The sequence below is a fragment of the Nothoprocta perdicaria genome, unplaced genomic scaffold (genome assembly GCF_003342845.1).
Source record: "Nothoprocta perdicaria isolate Ctin4 unplaced genomic scaffold, notPer1 scaffold_302, whole genome shotgun sequence".
In the NCBI taxonomy this organism is placed as follows: Eukaryota; Metazoa; Chordata; class Aves; order Tinamiformes; family Tinamidae; genus Nothoprocta; species Nothoprocta perdicaria.
The window spans coordinates 628,402-641,332 of NW_020455536.1; the positions used below are offsets into that span (position 1 = coordinate 628,402).

Genomic DNA, 12,931 nt, shown 5'->3' on the forward strand with positions numbered 1-12,931 from the left:
GGCATGGCGGGGCGGCGGCGGCGCGCAGAGCAGCGCGGCGGCCGCTGCCAGCCCAACACCCCCGCCGCCACAGCGCCATCCCCGCCCGGCCCGCGCCGCCGCCGCCACACAGCCGACACCCCTAAAAACCCGTCTGTCTGTGTGCGTACACAGGTATATAAAAATATACACACATTTTTCAGTATTCATTTGGTAACTGAAAGAAGCCCACTGCAAAACAAGACACTGCCGCAGGAGCACGCTCCTTGTCAGGAGAATATCACCCTGCTCTGAGCACCGGACCCTGGCCCAACTAGAGGCTACTGGTTAACCTGGATAACCCAGTAACTTCCACTGACAGCTGGTTACTCTGCTGTAACTGAGTTGCGAGAGCCAGGTATTTCACACCAGCTCTTACCTCAAAATTCGTCTCGACTTATTGCACGGGACTCGGAAGCCACATAAACCCTAAACAGGGAGTTTTTGTGCTCGAGCTCATTCCCCACAGCACAGCACTCACCAAAGGGCCCTCCCTGCTCTTACCCAGCTGGGGTTACACAGCAGGTAGGTTTGTCACCCACRTGTCCTTCCTGGGTGGCCATTTCCACAAGGAAGGAGGATGCTGTTCAATGTGCTTAAACCAAGAAGTAATTCGCATTTCGTGAGAATGGACCTGAGGGAGGAAAAAAGCACTAAATGAGAAAAATCAAGGTTTCCTGCTGAACGAATAACCAGAGGAGCAGAGTGAATTGGCTCTTCATTTCTATATTTAGCATCAGTTAGAAAAAACAACTATGATACAGGGTTTATAAAAGCTGTCGACAATGCGAGGTAAAGATACAGGTCTGGGCATTTGAAAGCAAATTAGTCAGCACCTTGCATGGAGCTTCTGCAAATTACAGAATACATATATCAAGCTCTCCAAAAAACGCTACTTTTAAAATGGCAACACATAATTTTCTCTTGTTTGAGGTAAAAACATCATATTGATTAAAAAAACAGACAAGTCACACCTTACCTTGCATGTGCACTACTAAAAAAGTTGCACTCATAATACAATTACACTATAAAACCTARGACAGGTAAGTTGTGCAAAAAATATGGAAAGAGAATCCACATGAGGAAAAAGTTAAAAAAAATCACATTAGTTGACACTCTTGGAAAACAAATCCCACGAAATAACTTATCCAGACTCACACATAGCCAGGAATTCATTTTTACAGTGACACCCTGGTAGCTCTAAAATATGCTTAACAAGTTCTTAAAGGCTAAAATTATACATCCAAATGAGAAGACGTTAGCAGTTTCTTGGAACACAGATTGTTTTTCTAGCCTAATTCAAAGCTCCTCTTTTCTAGTATTACATAATGTCCATTTTCCATAATCTAAAACTTTTTTTTTCTTTAAACAGGAATCTCAGATATGCAGTCATATAAGCAGTTTCATGAGTTGGCCACAGATTTTTATTAATAATTCTAATGCTGACCAGCACTAGGCTAGTTTTGGTTTATTTTTGGAAATGTCTGAAACCGTGATGTCCTGTTGAGGACAACTTTTGGAAATTATCTTATCTGGAGCAGGTATGTCATGAAGATCAGCTTTGTTTACACAGAGCTCAAGTCTGTGGAACAAAAAGAACAGATATAAAAAGGGGGAAATCAGCCACTCTGGATTTACGGAAATGCACAATGAGGGATGCGTATGAATATCTGAAATAAATATGGAAAGAGGTAATCTTGAGAGAAAGATCAGGCAAAACCTGCCCATTGTATCACCAACAAAGCAGTTTAGAAACCCCATAACTCAGGGCACTTAAGAGTTAAGCCTGGACAACACACATACAAGGATTCAGATTATAAGGACCCAAATGATGTGGARAAGCCCGGGTGCCTTCATTCCCTCCCTTCCCAGAACAGAAATTCCAGTTTTTCTTTACAAGATTAGGGCCAAAGGAATGATCAGACTCCAAGAGGACGCACTTGCTTAACTGGCCATCAGCAGCAGGCCTCCCAACAAGACTCATAATAGCTGTTTTGAAACACCTCTAAGCCATGAAATACCATTTTTCATTAAACAGTTGCACACCATCTAAAAACAGTTACTTTTACATTCGATTTACCTACAAAGCTCAGTGGAGAAGCAGCWTTGTACTTCAGAGTATTTTTGCACTCAAGGAATGAACCAAACACTTAAATTCAAGTTATCCTATCAATTTTTCTACACTTCGCATTGGCTTTTTATATGAAAATTATACCCCAAATAAGATTCCAAATTCAGTAAAATCTAATCCATGCATCCTTTATTCCATTACAATCACTGCGTTGCATTCTAGCAACAGGACACAAACTGCAATCAATCTGCGATCAATTTATACAACAATCTGAGGCTTACAGTACATTTAAGGCCTTTAAATTTGGAAAAATTAGACCTATGCTAGTAGTGTAACAATTTTAAGTGTCTTGCATTTCTGATGCATATAATCTGTGCGATTCCAGTGTTAAAGAATCAAATTACCTCTAAACTAAAAAGATCAGTTCAATGAAAATTTAGTTACATAAATTCATCAAAACATAAATGTGTAAATTGTTTTGCCCTGGAAACTTTATAAAACTTTAATAGCAAAATAATATAGGGATAAAAACATATTTTAACAAAATGTATTCAATCATATACAAACCAGAATTTTGCAGTTTATTGTAGCTAGACTTAAATTAAAACTACCAATTAAGAATCTATGCACAATGAAAATTCAAATATGTACAGTACTTTTAAAAAGTCTACAGGAATGCTTTACAGAAGGAAATGTCAGTTATGGCTATTATTCAGACCATCTGAATATTAAAATGAGTTTTCTAGTAGTAAATTTACACATTTATTTTTAAACAAAAGAAATTTTATCTGTTTTTTCCTTTAAGAATATTCCAGTTATGTTTACACAGGTAATGGAGAGGTCATTACAGAATTTAGCCCCATATAGTAGTTTGCTTATTTTCAGGAAAAAAAAACCTATGTAAATAATTTACTTGGGAAGATCAGTAAGTTAACAAAAGAACACGAAGAGGGAGAGGGGGAGATCTTCATCACAATAACTTTCCAGTTACAATACCACAGCTAGAAAAACGTTACAAAGAAAGTACTCCCTTAGACTGAACCCACAACTGATTGTTTAGAACAGGCTGCAGCTCGTGACAGTTGTGTCCTACATACAGAGAACGTTGGAAAAAAAGTCTTTGTAGGACAGAATTATAAACGATCAGAAGTGAGACAGAGAAAACTGACCTTTGATTAATACAGCACTAGGTAAAAAGTGTCCCCATAAGCAGCTAGAATCCCCACTTCCTTCAGGGCATCGAAGCTAAAAATGGTTGGAATTACAGTAGTTGACCATATTGTGTGCATTAGTAGAATCATTTCCAGATATAAAAGACAAATTTCATCAGCTGTTTGATTAGAACGCCCTCAAGTCAGGGCATTTCTTCATAGTATAAAGCTATTACAGCTATCCAGTTAAAGCATGTGCAAAAACAGGTAATTTCTTCCGTTCACAGTAACTGAGGTAAAATCAGGTAGGCTTCTTCAGGAGTTGGGAAGTTCATGAGATATGAACTGTTTTAGTCTCTCTAAGTACTGTGCATAAAGCTCTATGTCATTATGCCCGGCCCCTTCCACCCAGAGGGGCTCGACCGCTCGCGGACATCGCTCGTACATYGCCAGGCCGTGCGAGAAATCAATGACCTCGTCTTCGGTACCATGGATTACCAGCACAGGAGAGGTTACTTTAGAGATCTTGTCAATGCTGGGGATGGAAGAGAGAGAAAACACTGCTCAGTTTGCAGCTTTTTATGTTTGCATCATTTAAGAAAGCAAGTTTAGTTATCATCGCCACTTGGATATGGCTCTAGACTTCACAAAGGGGTCAGTCTAACGGCTTAAAATAATTAAAAATATAGACGTCAACACACACTGATGTAAAAGCWGGTTTAAAGCAGCTGTATGAAAATATGAAGTTAATTAAAAATTGAGACGTAAACCAAAACAACAGCCTTCACATGYGTAAACCTTAGCCTCCAATATTCTAGAGAAAAGTCCCTGGTATTCCAGTAAACAGCAGACTGTAAACATGTTTTTGTCTCAGTGTCTAAGTGTTTTGCTAAAATCAGACTTCATGTCAGTTAAAAAATTTTTAAAGTTAAAATGCAATGCATTTCACTTCTCCTGTCTGGACCTTTGGTTGTGCTTAGCTGTATGCAGAAAAATATCCCAAGAATGTAAAAGGAACATCASAATTATGTATGGATAATTTGTTTCATAGTTTTCATCACCAAATTCATACCACAGCTAAAATATAAATATTTAATCATCAAAATGCTATGTAAACTGAAGCCTTAAGYCCACAAAGGGTCTGCCTCTTACTTCCATGAAGTGCCAGCTCTGCACAGTTACCTACAGATTTTTATGCATCATGTCGGTAGCTAGATTTTAAATTCTCATTTTTGATAGGAAACCAGGAAAGYCCTTTCACTACAGTACTCAGTTAATGAAACTTTTTTCCCCACCTCTATTCACAGAACATTAAGCTAGCTAATATTTGCATTTTGCAGAAAATTGGAAAGCTTCCCATTGCCAGCTCAGCGACTCATAAGGCCGTATTTAAGCTGCACATTAGACTTACTTAGTATTCTTCGCCACACCACTCTGCAGCTAGAAAAACCTACAGAGACCACATTCGCATGGAGTCCCGACAGAAAGGCACATAATAGCAATTCACCGTGGCTGCACACAGGACTATTTTGTCTCCTGCCGTGCAGACAGGCAGCTGAGCTGCACATTCCTGGACGTGCACACGTGTTTATTTTCACTGCTCACGGTGCAAGTGAAGTCAGCCTGATGGCGATGAGCAGTTGAGCAGGTTAAGARCAAAATACTCGAGCACTACAGGCCATCTGTTGTCAACGTCCTCCCCCTTTTATTTCATGTAGAGCTGTAATTTGACTTAGTTGGTATCAACTCATCACTGTTAGTTTTGTAAATAGAGCTATTTTTAAAGCTTTGTTTTTCCTCCGGCAGAAACATTTGCAAATATTAAATTTCAAGTTTAAGGATGATGAACAAGTTTGAAGAGGAATTGCAACAATCTTCATTTTACCTTATTTGCTGGAATACTGACCACAAGACTGATTACAGTTCCTGTGAGAGCTGTATATTTGGTGATCTGGCTGTTCAGGCACACAGATTTATGGTTATGTTTTCCAACCCCTCCACACTACTAATTTTAATCTGTGGAGACTGAGATGAAAYGAGCACGATGAGGGCTATGAATATCCCCTACATCACTCACTGTAAACGTGCCCTTCTGAAGCCAAGCCAAGTATTGCAGAAGGCTGCAGCAAGTCTCCTCTGCTCCCTTCCACGGACCACTCAGATTTTTCTTTTTCATCAGCCTCTCCTCTCATCCTTCCTGCACAAGTCTGCTCACCCCTGCTATGACTGCATCCTTGTCCTCTTAAATCACACTAATGCCTGCCACATATACTTAAGTTGTATTTTTATATATGACAAGCTCTGTCCCAGAAAGCATCATTTTATTCAACAATCCTCCTGCTGCTAAATATACTTATAAAGCTCATCCCTGACAAGCACTGAAGCCTTTCTTATTTAAATGAAAGTCTCAAACAATAATCCATTTTTAATAACACTGGAAGTTTAGCTGTACAAAGTGACCACAATCAAGTGTTTTAAGGTATTTTCTTAACCATCTGTAAGAAGTTAGTAAAACTCTGCCCAAATGATAAAACTTGTAATGTAGAATTTAAACGAGTTTTACAGAATTATTAGGTAATTAATAACATGAAGACTGTCTGTGAAAGCAAAAACCTAGGTAGCCAGAGCTATGGTTTTTCTCATCAGTTCCACAAAAGTGATTCTTTTCAATTTYCCTTATAGTAAAATCCAAGCTCTTTCAAGAAAGATAAAGAAGTCCAAATTAAGGTAAAATGAAGCATCAAATGGAATTTTTGAMAATTTTGAAGGTATTCAGTATTTTGAATATTGTAAACTTGCAGAACAGACATCTAGAAATGTATCCAAACTCATTAGTATGTTCTATTGACTAATTTTCAGCTCTTTGGATTTGTCTCTTCTCTCATCWAAACTGAGTCAGAAAAGGAGTTTTAGAAGACTCCAAGAACATCTGTTACTCCCAAGCATTTGGATTTTCTTTAATTTAGATCTGTTGCAATTTCTTTTCAAATGAGACACTGGGTTACAAGGACAAACACTTTCTCCTGAAAAAACTTGTATACAGCTTTCTGCATGCAAAATATTACAGAGCTCCTTAAACAGGCACGGCATCTTCGGAAAGAGGGACAGTAACAACAACAAACACATCAGTAAGAGGCATTCCCCCAATCACAGAGGAAATGCAGAACTGAGCAAAAAAAAAAAAAAAAAAGGAGAATCACTTCAGATTAACACTCTAGCTTCTGACCCTGGCTTGTTCTCTCACTTTAAAGTGGCCATGAACTATAGCTTTTTCTTTGTGATCTGGTAAAACTGCAGCAATGTGCTAGGAAGCAACTTGAAAACTACAAATTCATTTCACATTATGATATTATCTTCTAAATCAGAGTCAAGTGAAATGTTACAGAGTGTACGATTACTAATTGGTTAGTCATTAGCCTGAAGGACTTAACAACACATTAGCACTTTTTAAGCTATTATTTCAAAGTTGATGACATAAAAATTCTAAGACTAACAAGTCAAAAGATAAAAAAAAAAAAAAAGGTAGAAAAACAGTAGTAAACACCAAGGCTTTCTAACATGTCAGTTTGAGACTGTTATCAGCCTGTCTATAGTGTGAATCTCTCCTTTGATTGTCTCCTTTGAAGGTGTGTGTCTCTGGAGTGCAAAATTCAGGTCACAACTTAAGGAAAGCTCGCTAGAGAGTTACCCAGCTTGGTCCTTTCCAACCTGGAAGGAGCACACTGAGTACACAGGAATCCCTCTGCAGCATTTGTACGTACCTCGGAAAAGCATCAAAACAATAGGTTTTCCTGGTGTCAGGAAAAGCTACCCGTAATCCGGACATCAGAGGAGAATGAAGGATGACTGCTGCACACTCGTACCGAGAYGCCAGGTCTACCGTAGGGACAGTACCAATACTCTGGCCATACAGGATAATGTTCTCAGGACTAACACCATACCTGTGGAGAAAATAAACACCGTTTTTAAAACACTTTTTGCATCATAAAAACAAAGTAAGGGACAAAAGGAATCCATTCCATCTATTGTACTTCTTTAAAGTTCACTCCAATCAGGCAGGAATTTACAAGTCTAAATTTTAAAACGGTACCATAAGCTAAATAACTGGAATATTACATAGRTTTAATAGAGCTTGTCCTCAAAGGAGAGGCGTTACTTCGATGGTAAATCTCCACCACATTCATGAGCACCTCCTACCTTTCACTGCACAGCAGAGCTAATTATAAAGTAAATTCTTCCCTGCCCAGTCACACCCAAGACTTTGATTTAGACAACTTGAATGTTAATAACCTTCCCATCATTTAACAAAAAGGCTACTGCTCTACCCTCCTCCTTCTTTGCACATAACTGAAACAAAAAGAATAAATTGCCTTTTTAATGTATTTTAAGATATTTTGTTTTTATAAGGATTTTGGAGAGCATAAGTTTTGTTCTTTTGTTTTTGCCCATTTCTCATTTTTCCTTTCCAGTTTAAAATACCATGCTAAATGTACTTTACATTTAATGTAAAGACATATCATACCATAAAATTCAGGGATCACAGGGAGTTTTGGATGGCTCCCAAATATTGCTAAGCTACAAAAATACCCTGTGTTTCACAGCTGCAAATAAGTGGAATCTGAATTAGTATCATCATCAACTCAGAGTATGCAAAGCATAAAGGAATTTAAAATAGTTTCCCAGCTGGGAGGGGGACAAGGGATAGGAAGAAGGAAAGAGAACAGTACCAGCATTTGGCTACCACAACTGCAGAGCCCCAAATAAAAGGTGTTGCTCAGTTCATTATACAGTATTTATCCAGAAGGCTTCAGTGCCAAGTTGAACTGCCCACTGCAGGCTGTCCAAAGAATAATTCAGCAGGGAAAACAGACACATCTCTAGTAGAAAATGATTTGTTGGAAAACATCTTTCTGCCAGTCTAGCCTGGCTATGAACCTGCTGTCACTGCTCTGATAATGCAAATCAGAGCCTACAGCTTTGGCTGCTCCCGCTGCACCCTTGGAAGGGTTTCAGCTCCCTTCCCACGCTGACTGCAAGGTATCTGACAGGCCTAGGGAATATTCGACTTTCAAGCAGCTAAATGAGAAAGAACTTGCAAAGGGAAGAATGGAAGTTACAAGGGAAGGATGGGATAGGACTAATCACCCAGCTGCAGGCTGCTGAGAGGGCCTGGTTTTATGGTGAAGTGAAAATGCGCTGGTCTGTGGCCTCYGAAACTGGCAGTGCCTTCGTGTTTCTGTACAGTAGAGCGTAGGGGAGCTTCTGGCCACCACTGCAACATGAATAAGCAACTGTATAAAAACATCTCCCCGAAGCAATATTTTCTCCCCTCGGTAACCAGGCAGCGGCTCACGCTGGTGGTCCATTAGCACAGCCAGGGCACGGTGCTTTTCAAGACAGGCTGCAAAGCTCTTTGGGGAGATTTCTTTTTCCTTTTACAGTTAATTTCTTTTTCCTTTTACAGTTAGAGTGAGACCAACACAGAGCAGAACTGAGCTGACTGTGGTGAACACGTTACCAGGATCTCAGAGCAAGGTCTTGCCCGCACTGACTTCATTCCAGCAGCTGGCACGCTGGGGGAGCACATATCTTTAAATGCAACGCATAGAAACTATGCATCCAATTTTGCTGATCTACCAGCTGTTTACAGCCCCAAAGGGAAAGAGAACTGCAGCAACAGCACAAAAATGAGGAATGGAATGAGAAACCTCTACACAGCCCGAAGCAGGGGTACAGTAGCATTAATGCTGACAGGTTTTGCAGTATCTGAACTCYAGTATCATGCTAAATGCAAAATCAAGGGTTTACAACCTAACTACGATGTGTAAGGATCCCTGGACAACACAGCAAAGCAGAGGGTATCAAGAGAACTCCTTTAACATATCCAGTCGCTTTAGTATTGCAATTTTCCTTAACACTGATTTGCTTTGGATTCATTTATGATGTGTTCCTGACAACAGCTTATACTGTGCGTGTAGCCTCTTGCTGCCATGGCAATAGGTACTCTAGAAACACAAGACAAGACAATCTCCATTTCACAGTACACCAGTTAAAGTTTTTTTTTTTTTTTTTTTTTTATGTAAATCTCTAAATTGAAGATTAGCATCACTGAAAATTCTAACGATTTGGATTTAACCCTTTGGAAAGTTAACAAGGCAGCTTTGCCAGTATTGCCCAGCACAGTGACTTACTGTATATTGCAGCCTGATATCTTTCCTACTTCATACTACTGCTAACAGACAAGTAAAAACATTTCTCAAATTGTTTGATTTAGGGATCGACTTCTCAAAATAGAACAGTTACTGAAACAAATTTGTCTTTCTGTGCTCATGACCATTACACCACCCATCACAACGGGACACAGCAAGCTCATCGCAAACATCAGCACAGACATTGACATATGACATTTATTTACTGCAGGGCCAAAGGACATATGGCAACTCCTAAGCAAGGTCCAGGTGCAACTGATGTGTACAGGGTTTTTCAGGGTCAGCAAAGTTCTAGCTCCATGGCATACTTAAAGTTYTGCTCAGCCTAGGACTCTGCAAGAGCTGTTGGTTTAACTGAGGTGCAAAGTGACCCAGAGGAGTTATTTTTAAGACAGTATCTTTTTAAAGTCAAATCTAGTCTCCTTCCTCAYTCTCCATAAACTCCTTTCAAGGATTAAAGATTCTTCTCAACTGTCCACCATCATACGGGAAGTGAAAGGAGAGGTGAGGAAGAGTGGCCATGCACGAGGAGAAAATCATGCAAGAGGATGTGAAGCTAGCAGAAAAGGAAAACTGAAGAACGCCTCATAAAGGCAAGAGAGACTTTTGAGAGGAATTCTGTTACAGTTTGCTCTCCTATTAAGGAAGAAAGTTCTTCCATGAGCTGAACAGCAAGGCTAAAAATATCCTTTTTAAAACATCTTGAAGCAAGTGAGCTTTGCTCTGTGAACACAGGGATCCCATGAGGAAYGCGAGGACCCAAGTTGAGTTTACCTAGAGCAGCTTCAAAACAAGCAGGTGCCATCCAGAAACCAGCCTTAAAGAAAAGTAAAATAGGAAGCACCTCACATAGCTATCGTGAGCGTATGGAAAGGGTGATTTGAAGGGGGGGGGGGGCAGTTTTTTGATCAGAGGTCAATTACTGAACAACTTAAACTCAACCAAACAAAAAACACAGGTAACATAAAAACCACACAGAGGCAAGCATTTCTCCTCTCCCTACCCACAAATACAAGCCAGGTGGTGAAGCTGTCCAGCCCTGTCCACTCTCCATAAGCCCCRAGTGGATTACACGGCTTGTGGATTCATCCCCCTGGGCAGGCCAGCTGCCTCGGCGAGCAGGACAGCTCTGCACGTGCAGGACTTGCCCTGCCAGCCAGCCTAAGCTCAACTCAACTCACACTCATCAGCTGGAAACGTGYATCTGAGAGCAGTCCTGGTGTCCTCACACCAGCACAAACTGCACTCTGAAAGTCACTGCAGGCAGCTGTGTCACTTGCAAGTCTTTGACACTTGCTCCTGCGCAGAGTAATGCGAGATCTCAGTCACGGCAGCAGAACGGGACGGGGAGGCTGGGATCGTGCRGGAGGTCTGGGCACAGTTAGGAAGCAGACAGTCATTTCCAGCTGTGTGGTCATGGGAAGGGCCACATCTCTCCCCACGTCTCAATGTCCTCATACCACAGAAATGACAATATCTGACATGTTTGCAAAGTATGTGAGATTTCTGGACATCTACTATGCAAGAACCATGAATGACCATAAAAAACATGAGCATGAGATGCTCAATACATGTTTTCTTCCACGAGTTCACTTTGGGCGACGCAGAGGGGAGATTTACCACTGCTATTTTTACTCTCTTTCTCCGTTGAAAGTGTCAGTGGCCRTAGCTGCTCAGGGACAACAAACAGGTCTTACATCCGCAGTCCTGCAATGGTCACAGCCAGAGCATCAGCATCCGTGCCAGTCCTCAGAGGTGCTAAATCCCTATCAATGAGACCAGTTCTGCTTTCAGGCAGACTGAGTCAGGGCAGTTAACCACCCCGGACGTTTTGGGTGCTAAAGTTTGGTGGGTTTTACTGTCCCAACATTCCCTCATCACCTGGAAAGCAGGGCATGGACAGAAGAGGAATCATGACAGCACATTAAAGGCTTCAAGTTATTAAACCAGTCCCAGTAATGCAATCTAGACAGAGACCCCCTGAAGCATTCGCACYGCAAAAGCCCATTTCATAGTGTGCAGCCCTAGTGCTTTGCTTCTACTAAACCCATAGGCTGCTATAAGTGACCAGCTGCCTCCTTGTAACAACATAAGTCAACCAAGTAAAACCCATAATAGGGGCCGCGTCTTGAACATAAACTCCACGGCTTAATCTCATGGTCAAAAAACACTAAGAGAAGTTTGGCCAATAAATATTACTGAAAAATTATTTACACACTGAAAGCAAAGCACCACATTTCATGTCATGCTTCAGCAGGCAGCACTTCAGCATCTAGGCCAGAATACCACAGAAATTACATGGTGGATTTTCAGCATAAATGCCAACACTGGCAGTAAGGCCTTAGATTAAGTTTTTTTATGTTAACCATAATACTAACTGTCAAATGAGAAAAATAGAAATACTTCAAGAATCACAGGAAACCCTGGCACAGAAGATTCCCTTTGCTATGTTCTCACCCAAGTTTCCTTGAATTCACACAAATATAGTTCTGAAAAGTCTCGTGGTTTACTGAATACAATAGAGTAAATAGAGTAAATTATGAGAKGTCTTTCTCCTCTTCCTCCTTCCCATTCAGCTCTCAGAACAAGCACTTTGGAACTGAAGTTTAGGTCTAATGGACTCTGACTTCACATTTTCACTGCAGTTAAGAGTCAAAAGAAGCCTGCTTAGTATTCTGGCTTATGAAACTGCAAGAAAAGGAAGACTTTTTCTTTACATATATCTGAAYACTGTCACAGGAGCATAAAAATATTTCTGCAAATGTGTTCACACTCAAAACAACCTGAATGGCTGTCAGAAACACTGAATCCAGGAATTTTACAGTTTGATGGTACTGTTTCTAAGCGATTTATTGCCTCCCAGATAGTCTTGAGGAAATATGAGCATCATTAGTTTAAGCTATCGAGAAACCCTAGGACTAATAGGGGTCATTCTGCAACTTCATTATCAGTTACCTCATGACACCTGAAAATACCCTCTTAATGGCAATTTTGCAAGTTCCCTAGTTGCAAATACCACAGTAATAAAGGTCTGCTGGACTATGTGATTATAACTGTAATCTAGGGATGTACCGTATTTTTTATCCTAAATAAATGGATCAAACAAAAGTAACTTGGCCTCCTCTAGCCATTTTTGTAGGAAGACAATTTTCACCATTTCCACAGCTGCAGTTACTTATCTCCAAAGCATGGGTCACTGCTTCTTGGTTTCTGCCTTGTGATAATCAGCTATATATATATTTTTTTCAAATATTGAGAGCTGGGCACAAAGTTCAACCACCTCCTTATCTAGGACAATAAATATCTAGCAAGCTCAATCAACCACGGCAAAAAGCAGATGATCTATAAACTGCTGAATAGTAAAGTCACTGACAGTTKGCCCTGAATAACTAGAGTCAGTTAAAAATATATAARAATATAAAAGCTATTTCATGGGATTTTTCTGGTAAACACTGCAATGAAATTACATTTTAATTGAATTA

The 12,931-nt window shown here is 40.2% G+C and overlaps 1 protein-coding gene across 1 annotated transcript in view; it reads right to left on the reverse strand.

Annotated features, from left to right (window-relative positions):
- Positions 1-1,395: 1,395 nt before the first annotated feature.
- The window catches only part of ABHD17C (abhydrolase domain containing 17C), a 28,204-nt gene continuing 16,668 nt past the window's right edge, over positions 1,396-12,931 (reverse strand). Inside the window, exons 2-3 of the mRNA XM_026042454.1 lie at positions 7,002-7,181; positions 1,396-3,775 (exon numbers count right to left, since the gene is read on the reverse strand). Coding sequence (XP_025898239.1) covers positions 3,556-3,775; positions 7,002-7,181 — 400 coding nt within the window. The 3' untranslated portion in view covers positions 1,396-3,555. The remainder of the gene's footprint in view (positions 3,776-7,001; positions 7,182-12,931) is intronic.